Here is a 23,033-nt window from a genome sequence, read left to right as displayed (position 1 = left end):
ACCAAAGCCGCCTCAGAGACAAAAGTGTCCAGTGCTTTATCAAGCCAGAGTCACCAATCATCGTCAAACCGTAACGCGCAAGAAGCGAGGCAATACTCCCAGTAAGCTGGATACAGCCCAACTTCTCCCAGTCAAGAACTACAGCCTGCAACTTAGCGCTATAGTTGCGGGCATCGTTTCCTTAACTTGCAGCATTATGTTCTTTCTTTGAAAGTCACCATGAGTGAATGCTGGGCACTGATTACAGAGCACCCGTAGTAAATAGTGGCGAAGGAACTCCGCTCTGATTTAGGCCCAAAGTGGTCGGTTTGCTTTCTGGCCATCCATTCAATGAGGTCCTCGTTGCAAGTGAATAGGACATTGATGCCGGATCTGGCTCCCCTGCCCAGAATATCCCGTCGAGGAGAGGCCGTTTGTCCAGACTGCCATAATAGCTTGGTGGCAGAAGCTGTCGAAGGCCGATAAATTATTGACACAGCGCAGTGGTGACAGCCTCCTTTCCGGAGAGGCCTAGGCGCGGCCATGACGATAAGAGGCTTTGGCCAGCAATCTGTCCCATGAAGATGTATTTCTTCCCAGTATTCGTGCTTATAGAAAGGAATAGACTCGAGGAATGCCTATGCTCGTGTCCTCATCAACACATATCATATTCTTTCCCTCAAGCAGGTCTACACCCTCTCCAAAGTTCACCACAAATGGGGCTCAATTGCAACAACCCCCCGTCGCCCCTATTGTTCGGCAATATCGAGTGCTCCATCGATTTCAACTTTTGAAGGAAGTAGGCAAGGCGGATCAACTGCCTAGTACGGGAGACTGATTGTGGTAGTCATCGTTGCTTGTAGCGGGATAGCATAAGAAGGGGCCACGGCTGGTTGAAGAGGGTTTGGACTAGTTGTAGTGGAGTGTGATGATGTATCAATTCCTCGTTCCTGAGACGCATATGAAATACTGCAGCCCAACTGCGGCAATGCTCCAGGAAGGCTCCAGCTTCTCCGTGATGAGTTATGGACCCTTCCAGACCGACTTCGCAGTATACCCTCAGCCTTGAATACTTGATACCGGAATATCTCTGGTGTACTCAAGTCTGATGCAGAGTGCCAAGACCACAGCTGACAGCCGTAGATCCTCAATATCGAATTATACATCCCGAAGACCTCAATGTGCTTGAAGCCAGTGTCTCCTCCGCTTCGAGGTACAGCTATACCGAGATAGGAGGGAGTATGTTGCAGAATATAGCTATTTCTATAGCCGCCAGGTAGACTTTTAACTGAACCGTGACAAGTATCTGGCGTCAGCCTCTCAAGGATGTCGGAAGCCTACCAAGAGATGAATGACACTTTTCATCATTCCTATTCTTTGTTTGACGTGTCTACCTTCTGCTTTCCTTGTAGATTGGTGACCTCCAGGTATTTCATCAGGCGGTCCAGCGCAATCTCCCAGATAAGACGTGCGGGGGTAGGGAGAGATCGGAACAGACGCCAACGAATCTAGGCTTTAGATCAATGATTGGTGCTTTCAAGTAGTGGGACATGATACATGCGCAAAGTACAACACCCACAAGGCTGTGGTGCTGTTATTAGCCAAATGACCAGGGTCAGAAATGCGGCGCAGCATCATAAAAACCCCTCATTATCATTCTATATCCTCTCATGCGTACCCGGAATCAACCACCCAAATGTGCAATATGTCGACCGCCATTTGGAATCCCGATATTATTCTCCAAATCAGCGACCCCTCAGGCCGAGGCATGTTATGCGTCGGTCTGGCGCGTCCCCACTCTCCCAGTGGACTCCGCGGTCGATGTCGATGTGATGTCCCGTCTGCTAGGTATAGGCAGATCCTCTCTATCTTAGACACTATGTCCAGGACACCGCCTCAGTATGTGACCAACAGGGAGCTTCGGTCTATTGCTCGATTGGGATTGTGCGATTGGCATACTCACCAGGTGGATGAGGTCGTGGCTAATTGGGAGGATATCCTTGGATGTGTCGAGAGTATCAACGGGACGTACGAAGGACAACGAGAAGAAATGAATCAAGACTTGAAAGAACTGCAGGAAGACGTGGATGAGTGTAGAAGATTGCTTCTAGTCAAGGAGGATTGTAAAGATGCTCTTTCTGTGCTACTTCGTCGGCATCTCAATCGAAATGCACGATTGAAGAAGGAATTAGTGGAGAGTCAAGCAACTTGTGCTCGGCTGCAGAAGGATTTAGCGAGGGCCAAGGACCAAGTCGAGAAGAACCGTGGACTTTCTGCCGAGAACTCTCGTCTATCAAATTTACTCAAGAGAGCTGGAGAAGAACAAGAACGCTACAAGAACCAGGCAACCAACCTAATTGCGGAATGCGAGAAACTGCGCATGCAGAGTGCGGAGTTACAGGCGGACGTCAACTCTGGGAAGGACAAGTATAAAGATTTGCAAGACAAGGAAGAGTCAGCAACTAGAGAGCTGATCGCCGCGAGTACTGAACTGCATGAAGCCCGGTCCGTCAATCAGGGTTTGGAAAATGATAAGAAGGCCTTACAGTCCGAGATCGACGTTCTCAAACGCGAGGTGATCGAATTGAATGATAACAATACCTCCATATCCTCCCAGCTTGCAAGTACTGCAGCTTCTTTGCAGACAGTCACAAAGGAGCTGTCAGCCGCCCATCAAACGAACACGGAGTTACGCATTCGAATCGACCGGCTATCAACTCCAATCTGGTACAGATTGATACAATGGATTAAGCATAAAGTCGCGGGTCTTATGAATTTACGGAACGCTGGCAAAGAAGTCTCAGACGAGGAGGAGGAAATGGCGCTGGCCCCAACCGGTTCACGCAGAGATGCAGGACTGGCTTGACGGAGCAGAGCAATTATAGTACTTGGTCAAGACATTCTCTCAGTATGACTATGAGTCGCTTAACTGATGCTTGAGCCTGATCAGCTGTTCATCAGTCTTCGCTCTAGCTAATGGAAGGTTTACCAGAAAGTTCGGTGACTTCCTCTACTCACGCATGTCCTGTCCTGTAGTACTAACTCCCAGTCAATTGGACCGTTTTGTCATAGATAACAGGATATCAGTCGTGCGGCTGGCCTCTGGACTCCATGAGGCACCGTATATTAGCATCTACCAATACTGGGTACAAAGATTATGGACTTGTAGAGCATGCATTTATCATTAATACTCATAAGTAGTTTTAGAGAAACCATAAAACAAAAGCCACTTCTTAGAATCACGCCTATCCATACTATGGCCGCCTTACTTGCAGCATCACAAGCATGGTTCCCATCGTGTCATTTTGCCCAGGAGACACCGGCGTCCTTCTTCGGACAACCAGGGCACTGGCATACCCTATCTGCTGGTTTTGTGCCATCAGAGTGCCAATGGCTTTCTCCCTAATGATTTTTTGCCCAGAAATCGCACGTATGCACATGTATGTACCGTCTTTCTGTGGTGCAGACATGAACTCTGCATTTCCAGTCCTCATACTGGCATATACAGATGGGAGAGCGTCTCGATCAATAGCCTCGACTCCGTGTCCATGAGGAATATTATTGACTTTTCGAGAGTTATACAATGTTTTGTCTTGCATACTGGTATTCGATGGAATACCAGATTGCTTATTATCTTGGTTACGTCGTTGCGCAGGATTGGGTGAAGCCTTAAAGTTTGAAGTGGATGGAAAGGTGTTGCAAATATCCGAGACGATAAAATTATAGTTTTTGATGTTGTTGTAGATAGATAATAGACTTACATATATCATTCCTCATCGTCGCTGTCTACCCTGGGAATGAACTTCTCCTCTCGCAGCTCTAAGCAAGCAAGACCAGACAGCCATGTCGAATTAGAATTAACACCCCAGTCCTGGTAGGGGTACTGCAGGGCGCGCAAAGCAGACAGTCGATTAGATTGAGGGTCAAAGTCATCACGGCTGATGTCCGGGCCAGCACTGTTCAGTGGCTCAATAGGCAGATGTGGCGTGGGATTAGCGTGAGGGCTGACTGGACGATCTGCTTCACCTGCGTATTGATAACAGGGAAACCTACTCATGGCCCGGCTTCTTCGCCAATGATCAATGACCACCACATCGGCTTCCTGCATCGCCCGTTCCACAAATGCCGTCAACTGCTCTGTCAAAACATATGTAGGAAACTTTGGAGGCATATGGCCTTCCCAGCAGATCCAATGCCGGCGGGGGCTTCCACAACAAGACTCAAGAACTATGTCATAGAGCATGTTCATCAGTAGCCCTATCAGATCCATCTGGACCTGATCATTAATTAAATGGGTTGTTGGAGAGGCATTGCATGAGAGATAATAGCGCTTATAGATCTGATCCCCGCAGGAATAGGAAGCTTCCACATAGGCAAGTGATGCAGGGGGCTGCTGCACCAACATCCGGCGCCAACTAGCTTCACGGCGGAAAATCTTTTGGCGCCTGTCACTCTGCTTTGACCAGGTGTGCCATAAGTTGCAATCTCTCACACCAGATGGGTCCATGGAAGGGGGCAAGAGACCTGTGAAATATTGCGCTAGAAGTGGACTAAACAACTTTTTGCGGCACTGCTCTGGTGGAATTGGTTCAAAGAAGAGGGCCTGCTGTAGCATTGGGGAGGTTTGAATCACGAGCGGCGGACTCGCTGGGCTGATGTTAGCAGGGACTGGATATCAAGGTGAAAGAGAACATTTTCAAGCAGCTCAGGTGTAGACAGGACGAGCTGTTGGTTCTCAGCCATGGTATATCAAAGTAAATCAGAAATAACACTGTGGTAGTGGTATGGATACTTCAAGGTTGGATTTTATATGTGTTCGAATACAGCCAAACTAGTCCTAAATACAGCTAGATCTCCTGGATGAGTAAAAAGCCCCGATCACCTGACCTTCAGTGGTACAAACATTCAAAAAGCTGTGGACAAAATCCTCCAAAACCCATCATACTGGTAGACACAAAAGCGACAGTGTCAATGCTCATGGCTATGAACGCTTTGCCGATACCATCTATGTCGTCGAAGCTGAGTCTCATGGGATGTAGTGTTTTTGATCTAGATAAGATCAACAAAAGCCGGATTCGCCTGGAATCAACTGGGTAGGACTAGTCGAAGCCACTTACTGTTGGGACCACAGCTCCAGATGTCATGGAGGGTGATGCTGAGGGCGATGGACGAGGAGAAGCGCCATCACACAGACCGTAGAGGAAATTAGGGTTGCTGGCTGTGGACAAAGCCGCCCGGCGATACAGTTGACAGTCGCCAGGGTCCGCGTACAGCCACGCCTGACAGTGCTCCAGCTTCTCACATTTAAAAGCACAGTGGAATGCACTGGGATGTTTATAGCTAAATGTGAGCGGGGCGCTGCTGAAGAACCCGATGGTGTTGTTCTGAATGTTATTCAGACATGAGGCGGAAACAGCTTGCATTCCAGCAACAACCAGGAGCCAGGAAGCTCCTGGAAGGAAGAATAACATTGTCTCCGGAAGATGATTTGTAAAAGAAGGATGTCAAGGAAATGTTAAGGGTCAAGCAAGACGACTGTCCAGAGTGGATATCATGAAGGGTTTAGTACTTATAGGACCCAGCTTGACCTTCTACTTCCACTATTATTACCTATTTAGTACTCGGTCAATTCTGGCTGCCTACTTGAAAGATTAAGATCCTACATTGTAGTATTCTGTAGTAGTCTGTATCCTGTACCTGTCTCTTATTCTGTCTAGGCTAATTACTCAGAGTAGTAGTAGCACCGGAGAGACCTCCGTTTTGGATTACTATATCCGTACTTTGCCCCAATGGTACCTTAGCTACACAAGTAAGGTACATGGCTCCATTTCCATCTACAGTATGATTGGTATCTTAATATAGTAAAACCTCATTATAACAAGATATTCCAGATAGTCTAATTTTCTCGTTATAGTGAGGTTCTTGTTATGTTAAGGATATATATATTTAGCCTGTAAAATAGCTTTGAATATCCTGCTAAGTCTATAGGCTTAGCTTTTAACCCTAAAGGATTTACTTATACTTGTCTAGCTTATATATAAGGCTAGGAATGCCCTCTGCCTGCTGCTTCTTATAGAGATAAAGTATTCTTAGTACCTCTAATACCTAATTAAGTAATATATATAGTAGAATTTTAAGCTCCTCATTAGAATTATTATCAAGCTCTGGCCTATACTAAGCTAGAATCTAGCTCTTAATATCTTTAGGACAGTTGCTGTAGCTTGCACAGTGATCAGTAATGCACCCTAACTTTGAGGTCTACATGAATCATGGCTAAACCCTGTTCTGACTACATAACCCTGGTTGGACTGGATCTCATGATTACCAGTAACTAATAGCTCCAGGCTTGCATCTTGGCATAAGATGCATTATTTAGCAGTCCTAAATTTATCATAAGATGGCTGCAGGCAAACTTAACCTTAATAGCTGGGCAATCACAAAGTATAACGATTAAGAGTTAATCTAGGTTCTTTAGACTACCTTAGGCTTCTGATCAGCAGATGACCAGAGAGAAAGTTCAACTAATTAGGGTAATACCCAACCAGATGCGGTTTTCCTTTCGCCCATGGCAATGTAATGAAAAAGATTGTCAAGGCTATACGGGCTTTTACTTCTTGCCATTTGCACTTTTAGAGACTGCAGACGAAATTAGCATGAATATATTAGTTTTTAGCGTTTCTTTGTCAAAATTTAGATGGTCACCTGACACCACAGTGTGCGAAGAAGAGGACCGTTCCCTATTGTTATGGTTAACCATAAATCAGAGATGGATAAATAACCATGGAAGAGATGGTCTATACTTAGAATGTTTCTCAAGGCTTCCGCGGAAAAGGCCGCTCGTAAGTCGAAATAGTAAATGGGTGCCAACTTGGGTTCTATAATTTCATCCAGGGTTATCGTGCTTCGAGTCCATGGTTCAAACACATTTGTCAAGTTGTTCCAATGGCTATTGCTCATGGTCTATTCCTGGCTTTGTTTGGTTATGTGGACTTTGTAACCTAAACTCAAAAGACAAATGGAAGAAATCTGGGTAACATGCCATTCCAGAGCTACATGTCTCCCTTTGGTTAAATGATATCATAAGACTAGCGTCCTAGAGTTTAACAAAATAGGACTTGTGCCAAGAAACGACATCCAGACCAGAATCGATTCATACTGTTACAGGAATGGTCAAGTCAAGCAGTTAGAGTGGCGGTGTCAGGAGAACAATAAAGGCCATCGGATCCGGGGGATAAGATGTAGACTTGGTCTAGAATCAACGGGGTTTCCGATTGCGTATTGGAAAGAGATTGGCCATTATGAGATCACATTGTCGAGTAAATGAGGGAAAAATGTGTATATATAGTGTGCTAGTGTTCAGTGATCTGTTATGTTTTATGCATTGTTGTTGCTGCATTACAACCCATAAAGAAGCTTTAGTCTTTGGTACAGGGAACTTCTCAGTTTCAAAGTCTGGTGTCTAATCTCAGTTAATGCTACTTTGACTCTGCTGCTGCTTGGCCTGGCAGTTGCTTCTCCTGCCTCGGAACCCAACAGCGAAGACAGTCTTCAGGGTATGTCTCATTCTCTCATCTCAGGGTTGATCTATAACGCTATTACATAGAGCGTACACAATGCCACAGAAGAGATGGAAGACGCTGCCACCCAGATCACAGAAGACGAGATGGCTGTTGCGAGGATGTTAGATGGGTCTGTTGGGATTATGACCCTCGCTGCCATGACTGGGATTGGAACCGGTGCGAGTGCCCTTCGAAAGACCATCGCTGTCACCCAGACCATTGGCACGACCACGGGCGTTGCCGATGTGATCGGGACTGGTGGTGCGATAATCATAATCCTCACTGTGACTGGGATTGGAGAAGTTGTACATGCAAAAGACATTAGGTTTTGAGATATCATATTGGAAAAGGTCACACGTTGGGCATTTTTAAGGGCCATCTCTCCTGGAAGATTGTCTACGATGGATGTGAGTAAATAATGGCGTTTAGTGCTCTTTAAGTACTAAAATTACAAAGCATTGTGAAACATTCTCTTTCGTTATTGTCTGTTCCCCTGTCATTTCTAGTATGTTTTAAGATAAGTACCTTGAATCAACGTATTGATTTTGCTGATATGGAAGTACTAATATATAAAAAGATAATTTTGTGTTTTAGAACATCTAGTTCATGTCGAAGCCTTTGAAATTGTATCCCTTATTAGTAGTGGTAGTTATATCTTAGGCCACAGCAACAGGACGCTCAGAGAATGGTTGCCTAATACAGGTACATTTCGAGTCAATATTTGTGAAAGTAAACGCCAGAGACAACAAAAGCCATGGGGATTCCTTCCTCTCCCTGCCTATGGATTATTCTGATCTTCTGGCACACCACCACCCACTGACTTTTAGCTTTGAGCTTTCATGCTCTTTTTGAATCAGAAACTCATCCTAAAGTCAGTGCCTTCTGAGATCGTCCTCCGGACTGGCCAAGTGTGGCTTGCTGTGCGAACCTCGAATATTTAATGAGTTTCCATAGTTAGAATTAGTAGAACCAGCTGCTGCAAGACTGATGGAGAGTAATATAATATTAATACGAGATCTCTAAGAAGGTACTTCTTCCCTTGTCATGGCCCTGTTGGTTAGGTTGTGATCATAAGAGAATTAGTGAATTACCCTATGTCCTTTGCAAGAACTCATCTAATCAAGATAATTAGGCGAGGTAAAGTTTTTTCAATCTCTCAATATAGTGGCTAATCCTCTTCCTATTAGATCAGAATATGACGGCTTCCTTAAAAAGTTATGCATATAATCCTTAGTAAATGCTTCCAAGCTGTTTAGTGATAGTGTGTCTATAGAGGTAATAGCTAACTAGCTTTATAGACAGATCAACTAACCTAATGAAAAATAGCATAAACAGTAAAAGCATAATGCTCCCGCAGTTTCATTCTCTTCACCTACTATAGTAGACTTGGGCTATCTGCGCAACACTAGGGCAGTACTAGTAAGACAGCTCTATGAAGGCCTATAGGAAGAATGCTGTCCATCTTCATCCAAAGCCAGGTAGGGGCTCAGGTAGGGAATAGCAGAGTCAACGCTTCAAACTCAAACTTTGTATCTGTATGATATAGCTTAAATACATAATGTCTCCCATTTATTAACCTTGAGCTTTATAAGGCTGAGCTGCATAATCTTTATCAAATTAGTGTATTGGGTCTCTGCAAACGTTCCTTAATGACCAGCATGGGATTGAATCATGTGTTTCATGGAAGACGACAAATATCAATGGAATGGTTGGCTACTCGATTAGCAACATAACTTTTGCAGGAACTGCAGACATGGTCCTCTTTTCGGAATGATGCAAGGCAGTCCATACAATGTGGAATATCTTACATGAAACTTATGACAGGTCTGTAAAGGAGTAATAATAGCGTTATCTGCTGCCCTAGAGTGTCAGGTGTCACTCAGTCACGTAATGACTTTTCCACCAATGAATATATCAATGTGCACGGCGGACAGAGTGGTATAGTACTTAAGGTAGGAAGGGGCAAGTAACCAATATATCTGCATGGCTGTATGTTAACCCAGCTGGCATCAGATCAGTCAGGATGGAAGCATATCACACGTCTTATTTCCTCTCACCAAGAGCAGATCATATAAGTGAACAATGTGCTGTCTACAGAATCTAGGCCAATACCAGTCAGGGTGGATCTCGAATTCATCTTTCCATCCGCTGTCCGGTCAACGTAGATTACTATGCTCGCTACAATGATCGGAATCTATGCTAAGTTGCTGTTCCTGCAGATCATGGATTATCCCACGACAGTTGATCATAGAAGGACTGGATACAAGACAAGCATCAAAGGAACATTGACGTGTGCTCAGAGGAATGTTACTGGAAAAGCTTGGTGCCCTTGAGTCTTTACCCTCGACTCTGTAGCAGGAGGTGATACTATCTTCATTACTACTGCGTACTTTGTAGATGCCAACCGGTCAAGTCCGAACTGGACGGATCGAGAAATGGATCGGCACTGCCTCGGCTATTCACCCTGAGAGGAACCGCAAAGGAAAGAAAAGGTTCGGTTCTGTTGATCACTGACAGACTGTCCCTGATGCACGTGGACGCTAGAGTGGATTATGCACTGTTATTACGGAGCACGATCACAGTGATTTCGGCTACATGTCTTACGCTACATAGCAGCCTTGATTTTCTCCGTCGGAGTCCCACTCTCTCGCCTGATAGTAGATCATGCGGGCCGAGGGCGTGATGGTGTCTACCACTGTGATTGATGGAGAGATTCTATCTCTTCACATGCTCAGTTAACGGTGATTTACTTTGGAAGTATTTAAAAAGAATGGCAGCCCGCTGTATCGAGCAGAGCGCAGAAGCAAACTCCGACCGCATTGGGCAATATGGTGAGAAACACGCCAGTGATCATGGCCTTGTCCATCTTTGCGACAGGCGCATTGGCTGCAGTTGATTATCCTCCTATTCCCAGTGACTTGACAACTCCCTTCCAGCAGCGCCTTGCTGTGTATGGTCCTAACGGTAAGACCTCCACCCAACTGCAACACGTGATCTGACGAGCCCAGCCATATCAATTGGATGGAACACATTCGAGAAACTGGACCAGAGCTGCGTTGAGTATGGCATTTCCAGTAATGCACTCACCTCCAGGGCATGTTCGTCGATATCAACAACGTATGCGACTTCGCGCACATACTCCAACGTGGTTGTGTTGACGGGCCTGACCCCCGCCACGACCTACTACTACAAGATCGTCTCGGGCAACTCGACAGTCAACCATTTCCTCAGTCCTCGGACTCCAGGTGATACTACTCCGTTCAGCATGGATGTTGTCATTGACCTTGGCGTGTACGGCAAGGACGGGTACACCGTTGCTTCGAAAAAGATCAAAAAGTCCGACGTTCCCTACATCCAACCTGAGCTCAACCACACCACCATCGGACGACTAGCCCGCACAATCGATGATTACGAGCTCGTTATCCATCCTGGAGATACAGCATATGCTGATGACTGGTATCTGCGTGTCGATAACCTCCTGACCGGCAAGGATTCGTATCAGTCAATCCTGGAGCAGTTCTACAACCAGCTCGCCCCAATCGCCGGCCGCAAGCCCTACATGGCCAGCCCCGGCAACCACGAGGCCGACTGCACGGAAATACCGTTCACGTCCGGCCTCTGCCCTGAAGGCCAGCGCAACTTCACCGACTTCATGCACCGCTTCGCCAACACCATGCCCAGAGCCTTCGCCTCATCCTCCTCCAGCTCAACCGCCCAGTCCCTCGCCGCCAAGGCCAAATCCCTCTCCAACCCACCCTTCTGGTACTCCTTCGAATACGGCATGGCCCACATCGTCATGATCGACACCGAGACCGACTTCCCCGACGCCCCCGACGGCCCGGGGGGCTCCGCCGGCCTCAACAGCGGGCCCTTTGGCAGCGCAAACCAACAGCTCGACTTTCTAGCCGCTGACCTCGCCAGTGTCGACCGCACCGTCACCCCCTGGGTGATTGTCGCTGGCCACCGACCCTGGTACACCACCGGCCTCAGCCGCTGCGCGCCCTGCCAAGCCGCCTTTGAGGGCCTGCTCTACAAACACGGCGTGGACCTCGGGGTCTTCGGACACGTACACAACTCGCAGCGCTTTCTGCCGGTCGTGAATGGCACCGCCGACCCCAAGGGGATGAACGACCCCGCGGCGCCGATGTACATCGTTGCCGGCGGGGCGGGCAACATCGAGGGGTTGAGCCGGGTGGGCCTGAAACCGGCGTATACCGCCTTTGCATACGATGAGGATTACTCCTATGCGACGGTGCGGTTTCTGAATCGCACGGCTCTGCAGGTGGATTTCATCCGGTCGAGTACTGGCGAAGTGCTGGATTCGAGTACATTGTATAAGAGTCATACGACGCAGTTCACGGTGCAGTAGTTGCTTCTTCTCTGCTCTGCTCTGGTCTGCTTCTCTTGCAGTGAAGATACTTGTATATACAGTCCAATGAAGTGCGGTGGGAAGATAAAGCAGTCGGGGACCGGTAATGTACATGAGACCTGCTCAGTCTGTAGGGGCTTGTCTTGGGCCTTTGTCCATCCGCCGATAGTCATTATGTCGTGCGCCAGCCTCTCGTGTAATGGGGCTGCATGTGCTCCAGGCACGGTCTTATTCACTGGGTCAAGAAATGGGCCGAATGTATGCGATCGAAGATACAGTAGAAGGTGGGTATATCGTGTGGGCAAGCGGATGATGGTTACGGAGGTTATTTGTCCAGGTTCCAACGACGCGCATCCTCGGCCTCGCGCGCGTCTCGTTTCTTGTTCCGGTACAGGAGGTAGCAGCATACGCAGATGGCAATTAGGACGAGTCTGTTTCATCGAGATCAGTACCGAGAACATGAACATTTCCTTCAGCTCAGAGCAAGTGAACATACATCCCCACGATAATCCCCGGCACCCCTGTTTTGAGAAAATCGCTGACGGGTTTCTCGCAATCGGCCGAGTTGGCATTCGCGTCGCAATCTCTCCGTAATACTATGGCCATTTTTTCGGTAGCACTAGACGCTGTGCTCTATACTGTCTGTTGTACTGTTGTGCTCTGTACTGCTGTGCGGCGTGAATAACGCAGATGCAGATGGGATCGTCAAGCTTGATCAACAACGGCCGACAAACGAAAGAACCAGAACCAGAACCAGAACCAGAACAGAAGATCGAGAAAAAAGGGGTCGACGGGTTAAAAAGCCACGATGATAGGCTGCGAAACGCAGGGTTGCCAACTGAAACCAACATCCCTTGGGGCGAGACATTGGAGCTGGAAGGACACCAATAAAAACCTGGGAATAACGCCGTTTGCGGCATCCCGTCCACTTCGCGCGGCGCTAACGATGGCTATGTTCCCCATAATTTATTCCAGATTAGACTAGACTAGACTATTATTATCACCGGAGGACGCAGGGGCGCATTGCCATCTACTCCGTAGGTAACTGCGAACTAGCTAGGGTTACCTTTTCCGGTTGGATCGATCATGTTTGATTACCACCAGAACCGGCCACAACTGCAACATCACTCCTCCGGCCATCAAACAGCCCGCAAACACCTGCGCCCTGAGAAAATTCGCCTGCGATAGATCCACCAGCGCCCCTGCGATGGGCGTCCCCACCAGCGATCCAAGCGAACTGATCCCCCACATCATCCCCATGCGCGTCCCCAGGTATTTCGCGTCCGGACACAGGGCTGGATGGCCGATGATCGCGGTGGGCGCGGTGACCAGCACCCCGCTGAGGAACCCCCAGTAGCAGGCCCAGACGATGAAGCCGGGAAGATTCGTCGCCGCGATCCAGGTGAACATGGCGAGTGCGCAGCCGGCGATGGCCAGACAGAGGATGGCGATCGGCGCGATGTACGCGCTGAGGAGGTAGGGGACGACGCGGCCGAAGGCGGAGGCGCCGTTGATGATGGCGACCAGGTAGAAGGAGAGGCTGCGGGTGGTGTGGAGCCGGGTGCGCGCGTACGAGGGGACGTAGAAGAGCGGGATGTAGTATGCCAGCATGACGCAGGTGAGGGAGATCGAGAAGAGCATGAAGGGGAGGTCGCTGAAGGCGCGCCATTCGATCATACTGCGGGCGCGCGACTTCTTGCCTGGTTTGCGGCAGAGGATGAGGATTGACAGGAGCCCTAAAATCAGATTGATGAAGCCAATGCTGCGCACGGTCCAGGGGAAGCCGATGCGCGGTTGCAGTTGCCGGAACATGATGGGGAAGACGACGCTGCCGACGCTGGAGCCGATGGCGGCGCAGCCGATTGCGATGGGCCGTTTCGTCGTGAAGTTGCTTGAGATGACTACCATCGCGGGGATGTAGGCGATACCCCCGCCGATACCGATGCAGAAGCCTTGAGCCAGGAGGACCTGCAGAGTTAGACAGGGGCTAGGGTGACGAGAAATGATGACCTACCTGGTAGTACTGCGTCGCCAGACTGGTCATCATAATCCCGAAGACCACAAGGGTCATTCCAACAGTGATCAGAACCCGCAGATACCCCAGATCAACCAGCGGACCGGTCACGACGCCAACCATGACGATCAGGGTGGCCTGCACACTGCCCACCCAGGAGATGGACGACGGCGACTGCGATATCAGCAGTACCGTCTGATAATACTCTTGGAATGCGCCATACGACGCAAGCAGTCCCCTGTTCATTAGCTTGGGCCCAGGGTCCACGGTGACTGTATTGGTTGCCATACCATGAATTCACAAACACACAGAACCCCGCGAGTACACTGAGCCATGCTTGGAATCCTCCGTTCGGAACCGGCGCCACTGGCTCGACGACGTCAACAGCATCTTGTCCTTGTCCTGGGGCAGATTCTTCCTCATGTAGTGAGCGAGTATCCGTGTTTTCGGGTGTCCCCATACCGCCTGTCAAGTTCCTTTCCAGGACGCATGAGGACCCCAACTAGGAATATGGAGAAGCTGACATTATAAAGAATATTCGGGGTCATCCCCAACTCCCCAACTCCCCGCAGTGGAGTCAGGAAGTTGCCGTTTTCCGGTGGGGTAATGTTGGCATGACTCATAAGGGCCTCGGGTCGAAGATGCATTTCTTATATACCTGCCAGTATACATCTGATCATTGCGTTGATTGTAGAAGTGTACACCATCGCCCAATAGCAGGAAATGAAGGTGGTGGATGAGGATTCTACTATGCAGTGTGGATGTGACAGCGGCCCATTGCATTCTAAGGAAGTTCTCGAAACAACATCCTCCGGCATTACCCGCACAGAACCGCATTCGGAGAGTCTCGTAATCGGGTTTTGTACTCGGTTAACTCTGTGCTAGAAACCGACAGTTCTCCTTTTACCAGTCTTGAGCGCTTGGTAGACTTTCGACAATGGCTCAGTGCGATACATTCTCCGTTTTCGATGCCTCGTATGATATAAAGAAACACCTGCTCCTATGCTCCTCGAGGGACTCCAATCCACTAACCAATTTTCGCGCCTTCTGCGAGTCCAGGCTGACCCGAATGATTCATCGGAGTTGCTAAGGGTGAGTTGAAGTTTTAATGGTAGATGATGAGGTTTATAATCCCAGAAGGGAGTACAATTTAGAGAATCTGTTTGACAACCGCCAGTTCATCAGTGCATACCTTCAGACAAGTGCGAGTACGAAAGATTGGCCCCAATACGTAGGAGAAAGAAGCAGCGACGTTGGCATTGTGCCCGCTGGATAACATGTTTGACCAGGCGCATCGAATCAGTGCCCGGAGTATGTAGTTGTTGAGAATGCCATCTATCTCGTAGACAGATGTTGATAACGTGTGCAAGCAACGAGTGGAAAGTAACATAGTGGCTAGTGGCCCTCAGTGGAAGTAACTCGTTATATTGACTGGTGCATCCTTCTGAGGATTTCAGTCTACGCACCCCGATGGTGACAGAGGAGCAGGATGAATTTAGACAACCCAATCCTAGTTCTCATCTTGCACTGCGGGATGCGACAATGGCATACCTAGCGTTGACGGGCGCTTAGATATCGCATCTACGATTCAAGACAAATAACGCGGTTAGCGGCCGAGAATTATCTGGATTCAAGTAATGACCAATCAGAATATCGGTTTTAAGACCGGATTCAAGGCTTTTCCTCGTTGATCACTTGAGCTGCAAGGGAGGCTGTGGTCAAATATACAGAAGCCGACTCCGGATAGACAATCCATCACACACTTGAAAGAGACACATTCTTATGCCCTCCTTTCATAAGACCAGCCAATAACCTTAGCTTTGGGCAAACCAAACTCTGGTACTTGCAGCAAATGTGGTGTAGATTCAAGTTGGATGACGGCCTCGTGTTCGGGCCACGTGATCGCCAATGAGGCAGACCCAAGAGTGGCGATGCTGAGGCTGCACCAGAATCATCCAATTTACCTCTCACATCATCAAACAGCACTATGGTTGCAACCCAGATGATGACCTCGACTCCTGTCGATATGCGCTCATGGCAGACAGTGTTCCGTCTCCCGCCTCCTGACCAACCCCAGTCACCACCGTATCATGCCCGACGACCCCATAAAAAGTCCCGCGCCGGCTGCCTCACATGTAAGCGGCGGAGAGTAAAAGTAAGCTTCAAGCGTCAACCGCAGAGTGCAAATGTATGCTCATCGTAACGGGTGCAGTGCGACGAAACGAGGCCTTTTTGCCGACGATGCGAGAAGCTGGGTGCTCCTTGCAGCTATGGTGGTTCTCCCCGGAGTCAGGACCTTCAGAAGACGAATGAACCAGACGGCACCGTCTGCTCTCTGTCGCTAAAGAGTCTGGAATCGATGGTCAGCCGGGTTCTGGCGACAGACTCGGACTGTTTTGACATTAGCACATGGAAAACGGCCAATGACACTCGGCCTGTAACAATCGTGGCGTTCCAGCACTTTACGAAGTATTCTACCGACACCGTTGGCAATCCTTTTATACGGCAAGTCATGAAGAGCGATATGATTCGGGTCGCCTTTGGAGTGAGTCCTTGTCTACATTATCATTTGCAAGTCCTAATGTACGTAGTGTCCGCATCTTATGTATACCATCCTCGGCGTCGGCAGCCTCCATCTCAACCGAATCCGTCCCCAGGATCCAACCTGGCGACTCGCAGAAGTCTACTTTTGGCAGCAGGCAATCAAGGCATACCAGGCCGCGCTATCGTCAAAGGTCTCCCCGCACAATGTGGACGAGCTTCTGTCAACCTGCATGTTCATGGGCATTACCTCCCTCTGCCCCGATCGGTTCCAGCCTACTGACTCGTGGGTTCTAACGAACGCACCCGGGGCAATGAACTGGCTCTGCTTGCAGAGCGGCATCCGCACCATCATCAAGCTCGCTGGGCCGTACATACAGTCTAGCATCTGGGCATCGGCATTCCAGCAGACTCACCAGGAAGAAGTTCAGTTGTACGAGGAGGGCGTCCCCCAGGGCCGCGAGGGGCTTGACCCAGACCTGGCCGATTTATGTGGGATTGATGATTCGACCACCGCCGCATCGATGAATCCGTACTATGAGCCTCTCAGATTACTGGCGGCCATATCCGGCTTGGAAAAGAACATGAAGAATGCTGCTCAATGCGCGTCTTTCATGGGCAGGCTGGACAATGATTTTCTTGCACTCCTGAGGGAGAGAGACCCGCCCGCGCTGTTGATCCTGGCGCAGTGGATGGGTCTCTTGTGTACGCTGTCCGAATGGCAGCCCTGGGTCGAGGGGCGGATCCGCGGCGAATGCACTGCTATCTGCATGTATCTAGAGCATAGCACCGACCCCCGGGTTCGGCGGCTGCTTCTGTTCCCGGCGAGCGCGTGCGGATATCACTTGACATACGCTTAACTTAATCCCCAGCACGTATCTGCATCCCTATCCCTTTGCGGGTCTACTCCTTGACCGCAATCTCCAGAACCTCCGCCAACGAATCCACCGCATAATCCGGCCGGAACGATTCGCACTCCTCCTTATCGCCCTGCCCAAATCGACACCAACATCCCCTCGCCCCGATATTGCGCGCATACTTCAGATCCGTAATCGTGTCCCCAACCATCAGCACCCTGCTCGGGTCTACCGCAAACCCCTCCCCGTATACCCCTTTCAACCGCGGTACCAGCACGTCCGTGAAACTCGTTGCGTCAGGCTTCCTTTTCGCCCCCGGCGTCCCATCCCCGATGATCAGCGCCTCCGGAACGAACTCCGCTAGCTCCATTCTCTCCAACGCCGTCTTAATCGGTGGAACCGCCTTATTACTCACGATTGCAATGGGGATTCGCCGTGAGTGGAGCCCCTCCAGTAGCTCACGGAGACCGGGGAACGGGTTCGTGAATTTCTCCTCGTGCGCCGCGTAGAGGGATCGGTAGGTCGCGACCCATTTTTCCTCGTTGAAGGTTGATGGATCGGGGTGGAGAGCGCGGAAGGTCTCTGACAGCCCCGCGCCGGTGGCCATCAGCCGTCGGGCTTTGGCATAGGGGATCTCGTGGGTGGGGAGGAGGGTGGTGAACGTGAGTCTTGCGGCGTGTTGGATTGCTTCGCGGGTGTCGAAGATTGTGCCGTCGAAGTCGAGGATCACGAGGTCGGCCATTGTGCTGCGTAGTTTTATGGATCTTGTTAGTTATGATGGAGGCGATGCCGAAGATGAGGGGGTTTACGGATTGATCTGGGATAAAGTGAGTCATGGAGGTGGGCTGTTTGTGAATATTCAATTTCAGGTCCAGGGGCCGAGGCTATTTTAGGAGAGTGGATCCTCGGCAGTTCCCCGATATACATAACAGGTCTGGCTCGCGATATTTGTTACAATCATATATACATCGCGTTCAAGGATGCTCGTTAAAGCAGAATCGTGTAGGAGACGAAAGAAAATGGGACTGTTGGATTTGCTCTCATTTCTGAGCGATTTGGCACCAGCCAGGACAACTCATCCTCCACTTCGATCTCAGACTGGAGGACCGAGACAGTCGGCTCGTTATGGCTCCGAAGCAAAAGAGACTAACTACGGAGTAGATGGGAGACATCAAGCCGTTCTTGTGCGAGGGTAGTGGGTGGGCCAGCGGAAAGGGTATCCTTCAGAAGAAGACCATCGCTGCAGATCTTCAACAAATCGCCAGCCTGCAGAACAGTACTGCAACATTCAGCAAATGCTAGAGAATTCGCGGAAGGGATCCAGCCCCTGGTACGACCAAGATAATAGTCGCACTTCGCGCCTTTCCATTCCAAACGCAGTTCGCACAAGCGCCTTGGAACAGACCACGGCTCGACTTGTCAAAACCGTACCCGGGAGAGTGACATAGCAACGCCTTCCCTGACCAGATGGTCGCGATACATAACACTCGTTGGAACTTCCCTCACTGCTGACACTCTCTTCTTGCGATCATCAACTTCAAAATCAATGGAGTATGGTAGATCCATCGGTATGAACATGAATCCTGGATCCTGGCTTCGGTGGAACAAGCAAGTCATGTTGCTACCAGAAGGCTACGACTGTTGACCACCAGTTGTGGAATTGTTGTTGCTTGCGTCAGGCTGGGCCGCCATGCTATCCAGCTTCATGCCATTCTCGTTCCAGGTACCACTCGCCCGCACCTCATTCTGTTTCTAACAGCGGTGTCAGGCGGGGCGATTGTCAGGTCATCCAGGACTGGCACTCGATACCTGTGTTGAGAGAGGTACTTGAGAACTCTTCACACGAATGGGCCAGAGCCACGCGCTTAAATGGTCACCATGAGAGACAATACCAGTACGCGGCCCTGGAGGTCCCGCAATCTTACTAAAGAAATTCGGCACTTTCCAATAGTGCATTACCCGTTCAGAACACACGTCCTAAGTATCCTTTGGTTTCGAAATGGTGTCAGGGTCGACTGCTCTTATAGCATTCGGGTAGAGAGAGACCCAGTCATCAGGTACGAACCAATGAAGTAGGCACGCCCATTCTGTGGTGCTAGTCCGCTGGGATGTCGGGGTTGAAAAGGTGTGGTGTCAGTCAACGTCCGGCTGGCGAGCGCAGTCAGGGTGCCGATGAGATGCTCCTTCCATATCGTCACCCTGTAGTATAAATCGAGGAGGTCGAGATGGAATTTCTTGCCGATCTGGAATACAATTCTCCAACCAAAGCTATCCACTGTCCTGGATTAACTTGCATGAGGACCCTGGGTTCTGTCCATTCCGGTTGCAACTTTTCTCCATGGTTTTGTCGCTGGAATTTTTGGACTGAAAATAGGTCACTCTCCAAACTTGCTTCGATGAACGGAGGATTTCCGTGCCTCCTGCATCTCGTTTACCCCGTTCGCTATGGCCATGCCGTCGAGAAGACCGTATTATCCACAAGAATCACATTTGCCGCCCTCTGTTCCTTGATCGATTGAATGATCGATTGAACCTCAGTATGGTTATGCTAATGGTTGGAACATGCATCACTTACTGCTTGTCCACATGATGAGTGGCCAGTGCATAAGCAGGAAATGCGCCGGTCTCTGTTCCGCCACAATCACAGTTTGACGATAATTGCCATGAGATAGTATGCTTTGGCAATCGGGCTCATCAAATTTCGCGAACACTCAGTCGTTTGTCGCGAGAAATCTGAGAAGCCACGGTCTCGTTCAGAGATCTTTGCAATGGCCGCAATCCCGTGTCGGAATTATTTGCAGCTTGGTAGTATTTGGCCGAGAATTAGACTGCAAAAGCCATGGCGTATGACGCGCCATTTAAGGGACCCTTGTGCCGTGTAAGTTGGCAGAGAGGCCCGAGCTGATGCGAGCATCAATCAAGAACTGCAAGCATTTTCAGGTTTAAGTCTTAAAAGTGAGGTCGTCGAATATCAGGCTGGTAAGAACAGGTCTTGCTCAGTACCAGAAAGATCAGGCATAGTTCTGAGATGCGTATAATGAATGCTATAGAGTGAGAGTGGTCGGTCTTCATGGGAGAGGGAAGAAGATCAGGTTGTTGGAGGGGCTAAGCTTTATATATATTGCAAATTTAAGATAATCCATGAGGAATACAGAAAGAAATGAATAATCTCTCTGTGGCAAAGGAAATCCTTTTTTAAGTGAATAGATTGCCTGGTAGTGGAGTGCTGGCTTTGATCACATTGCATATAAAATAATGCTGCTGTAGCATCCCATGGATTATTTCACAAGCCTGGCTTTGTATGGCTCCTTGTTCTGGCTACAGACCAATTCAACAGACAAAGAGAGATTGCTTTCATTGAATATTTATTATGTGTGTTGTCCTCCTTATCCTGCCTTAATCTAGACAGACATACTAAGGCGCACTGAATGTCTGACTATCTGGATAGGTGGATTTATGTGTAACGTTGTACATCCCAGTGGTCCTGCTTTCAGTAGTCACCCTGGAGGCAAGAGGTCTAATGCTATCTTTGAGCAAATTCTCCTCGTGGCTAGCTCATCTTTACCATACGTAGTTCAAAAGCTGGATTGCTCGAAGAGATGGAGGCCAGAGCAGATGCCTAAGAAATCAAGCTTGTAAGACAGGTTCAATTCGAATTTGTATAAGCTGATCTAATATACAGCTATTCTGCATTCATCGCGGCATCCCAAGCTTGTCAATCAGTCCTCAAAAATCCCTGATTTATAGGAAATCTCACACTCAGGTGTAAACGGTGCTATGACAGATACCCACTATGAGCCGTGGCACAAGATAAGCATACATGCAAATTTCCTCAAGGGAGCAACAATGCTGGCATCGTTAGTGACATGCCTTCAATTCTCATCACGACGAAACCATTCGTATTCTAGAACTTCTGTCGCAGTCAACCGCCGGTTGGGCACATATGGTAAAATCTTCTTCAAGAGGTCTGCCAATTGTTCAATCTCATCCGGAGGAATCTCTCTGCTAAACTCTTCGCCAGGCCCCAAGTCCCAATAATGTAATCCTCGTCGTAGCGCTAACTCTACCGACGGGCTCTCGACCGACAGATTTGACTTTTCCCTGGCCAACGCGTCAACCAGGACCGCTCGACCAAGTGAGTCCGCTTCATCTTTGAAGAACTCCTTTCTGTGCGTCCAAGTCGTAGACCACCACGGTTCTGGCAGTGCGCCCAGCATCTCAACCATGTGAAAGAGGTAACTGTCGTCATCGTCGTCAAACATGTCGAAGAGTTTTCGGCCCGTTCGTATCTCGAAGAGGGTGCAGCCGAGTGCCCAGAGGTCACTCCCGAATCCTGGTGTATTCTTCAAGACAAGCTCGGGGGAACGATAACTCCCAGGGATACCAAGCTCCTGCGGTGGGTTTGTGACATCGTACGACTCTCCGAAGTCGATCACAAGAATCTCATCTACAACGTACGGCAGCGGAACATTGCGAAACTTGACTGGGCGGACGAGATATTTAGGCGCGGTTGGATCAGAAGGAGTCTCCCCGGACTCAGTGAAAACTTCGACCTTAACGGGCTCTCCCAGGACTTTGAGGACTTCATCCTCTGGTAATCCGTCCAGGCCCTCAAATTTCAGGAGAATGTTTGACGGCGTGAAGTCTAGCTGCCAGTCAGTTCTAACCATGTGAGTTTGGCTTGTGGGAACTTACCTCCGTGACATATACCATGACTATGCAATGCGGCCATGACCTCTGTAGCTTGTCGAGCCATTTTCCGTAAGCTTCTGTCCGGGTCTTCAAATTCATGAGCTATCAGAGAGACCCGCGGCCCCGCCACAGGATACACGAAGCAAAGGTGTGATCCGTTTGGGCCCTCAATTCGAAAGTGGTCGAACGGGAGGCAGATGTGCTTTTCTAACCCGACTGCGCGAAGTCGTTCCACTCGAAGCTCCGGGCAGTCGTCTTTAGAGTAATCGGCCATAAGTATCTTGAGCGCCACATAATGGGGTACCCCATTGCGCAGGACCTGGCACAACCAAACGTTGGCGAACCCCCCACTGCCTAGCTTGTGGATGACTTTGTATTCACCTTCTCGACCTAGATGATCGCCAAGATGAACAACATGATGACCACCAGGCTCGTAATCCCAGATTTTCTCCAGCCCGAATGGAGCCATATCGATGTACAGACCATTGATCGGACGCTCATCAAACCCTTCCCCTGATCGGGATAAGACAGGAGATTCAGGGAGTGATTCAGGCGCGTAGTCCCCGTGATCTGACATTGTAAGCGCTGGATCTTCTGGGTCGTTGAGTGTATTAGGCACGGATCTCCGAGAGACGTAGGAAGCCGGACATTCACATTCGAATCCACGAATTTCAATATTTTTGCCACAGTAGAAAAAGATATACCGAGAACTTTGAAAAGTTGATCGACGAGAAGTGGAGGAGCAGGGCCCCGGGGCAATGGTAGAAGATAACGGACAGGCGACCACGCAGACTATGATGTAGAATAAATCGGTACACCATTCAATTAGATCAATCCGTCGAGTTATCTTGCTAGGATGCGTGTTTTAGTACCTCAGTATTGGTCGAGGCCAGCATAAGGAGATCGTACCCGGCAGGACTTTTGTCATTGACGGCGGCTATATTCATGACACAAATAATGACCCCGGTTGTGCTGCTTGAACAGAAATAGACAGTTACACTTGGCACTTCTGTACCGCGAGC

The 23,033-nt window shown here is 49.2% G+C and overlaps 9 protein-coding genes across 9 annotated transcripts; 5 read left to right on the top strand and 4 right to left on the bottom strand.

The window, feature by feature from the left end:
* Positions 1-1,600: 1,600 nt before the first annotated feature.
* AFUA_7G00820 (uncharacterized protein) lies at positions 1,601-3,153 on the top strand (the record flags this gene model as incomplete). Its single annotated transcript, XM_741755.2, has 1 exon — positions 1,601-3,153. The coding sequence occupies one exon, from the start codon at positions 1,601-1,603 to the stop codon at positions 2,843-2,845; it is 1,245 nt and encodes a 414-aa protein (XP_746848.1). The 3' UTR covers positions 2,846-3,153.
* Positions 3,154-3,711: 558 nt separating this feature from the next.
* Positions 3,712-5,615, bottom strand: AFUA_7G00810 (uncharacterized protein). The gene is made up of 2 exons (XM_077805142.1): positions 5,097-5,615; positions 3,712-5,028 (listed from the first exon to the last, which is right to left on the bottom strand). Exon 2 carries the CDS (start codon positions 4,592-4,594, stop codon positions 3,746-3,748), a length of 849 nt encoding a protein of 282 aa, XP_077661271.1. The 5' UTR covers positions 4,595-5,028; positions 5,097-5,615; the 3' UTR covers positions 3,712-3,745.
* A 1,618-nt stretch (positions 5,616-7,233) lies between these two features.
* On the top strand, positions 7,234-8,092 carry AFUA_7G00805 (uncharacterized protein). The gene is made up of 2 exons (XM_001481368.2): positions 7,234-7,532; positions 7,583-8,092. The coding sequence occupies exon 2, from the start codon at positions 7,607-7,609 to the stop codon at positions 7,868-7,870; it is 264 nt and encodes an 87-aa protein (XP_001481418.1). The 5' UTR covers positions 7,234-7,532; positions 7,583-7,606; the 3' UTR covers positions 7,871-8,092.
* Positions 8,093-10,366: 2,274 nt separating this feature from the next.
* Positions 10,367-11,907, top strand: AFUA_7G00800 (purple acid phosphatase family protein; the record flags this gene model as incomplete). Its single annotated transcript, XM_001481367.1, has 2 exons — positions 10,367-10,502; positions 10,547-11,907. The coding sequence occupies 2 exons, from the start codon at positions 10,367-10,369 to the stop codon at positions 11,905-11,907; spliced, it is 1,497 nt and encodes a 498-aa protein (XP_001481417.1).
* Positions 11,908-12,081: 174 nt separating this feature from the next.
* Positions 12,082-12,622, top strand: AFUA_7G00790 (uncharacterized protein; the record flags this gene model as incomplete). Its single annotated transcript, XM_741758.1, has 2 exons — positions 12,082-12,497; positions 12,598-12,622. 2 exons carry the CDS (start codon positions 12,082-12,084, stop codon positions 12,620-12,622), a joined length of 441 nt encoding a protein of 146 aa, XP_746851.1.
* Positions 12,623-12,969: 347 nt separating this feature from the next.
* Positions 12,970-15,716, bottom strand: AFUA_7G00780 (putative MFS monocarboxylate transporter; the record flags this gene model as incomplete). The annotated part of the gene is made up of 2 exons (XM_741759.2): positions 13,922-15,716; positions 12,970-13,875 (listed from the first exon to the last, which is right to left on the bottom strand). The coding sequence occupies exons 1-2, from the start codon at positions 14,207-14,209 to the stop codon at positions 12,970-12,972; spliced, it is 1,194 nt and encodes a 397-aa protein (XP_746852.1). The 5' UTR covers positions 14,210-15,716.
* Positions 15,717-15,887: 171 nt separating this feature from the next.
* On the top strand, positions 15,888-17,322 carry AFUA_7G00770 (Zn(II)2Cys6 transcription factor; the record flags this gene model as incomplete). The annotated part of the gene is made up of 3 exons (XM_741760.2): positions 15,888-16,076; positions 16,134-16,466; positions 16,513-17,322. Exons 1-3 carry the CDS (start codon positions 15,909-15,911, stop codon positions 17,320-17,322), a joined length of 1,311 nt encoding a protein of 436 aa, XP_746853.1. The 5' UTR covers positions 15,888-15,908.
* Positions 17,323-17,365: 43 nt separating this feature from the next.
* Positions 17,366-18,061, bottom strand: AFUA_7G00760 (HAD family hydrolase; the record flags this gene model as incomplete). The annotated part of the gene is made up of 1 exon (XM_741761.1): positions 17,366-18,061. The coding sequence occupies one exon, from the start codon at positions 18,059-18,061 to the stop codon at positions 17,366-17,368; it is 696 nt and encodes a 231-aa protein (XP_746854.1).
* A 3,090-nt stretch (positions 18,062-21,151) lies between these two features.
* On the bottom strand, positions 21,152-22,588 carry AFUA_7G00740 (putative protein kinase; the record flags this gene model as incomplete). The annotated part of the gene is made up of 2 exons (XM_741763.2): positions 21,152-21,964; positions 22,015-22,588. 2 exons carry the CDS (start codon positions 22,586-22,588, stop codon positions 21,192-21,194), a joined length of 1,347 nt encoding a protein of 448 aa, XP_746856.1. The 3' UTR covers positions 21,152-21,191.
* Between the last annotated feature and the right edge of the window lie 445 nt (positions 22,589-23,033).

The sequence above is a fragment of the Aspergillus fumigatus genome, chromosome 7 (assembly GCF_000002655.1).
Source record: "Aspergillus fumigatus Af293 chromosome 7, whole genome shotgun sequence".
NCBI classification, from domain to species: Eukaryota; Fungi; Ascomycota; class Eurotiomycetes; order Eurotiales; family Aspergillaceae; genus Aspergillus; species Aspergillus fumigatus.
The sequence above is the reverse complement of the archived record's forward strand: the minus strand, read 5'-3'. Positions and strand labels throughout refer to the sequence as shown.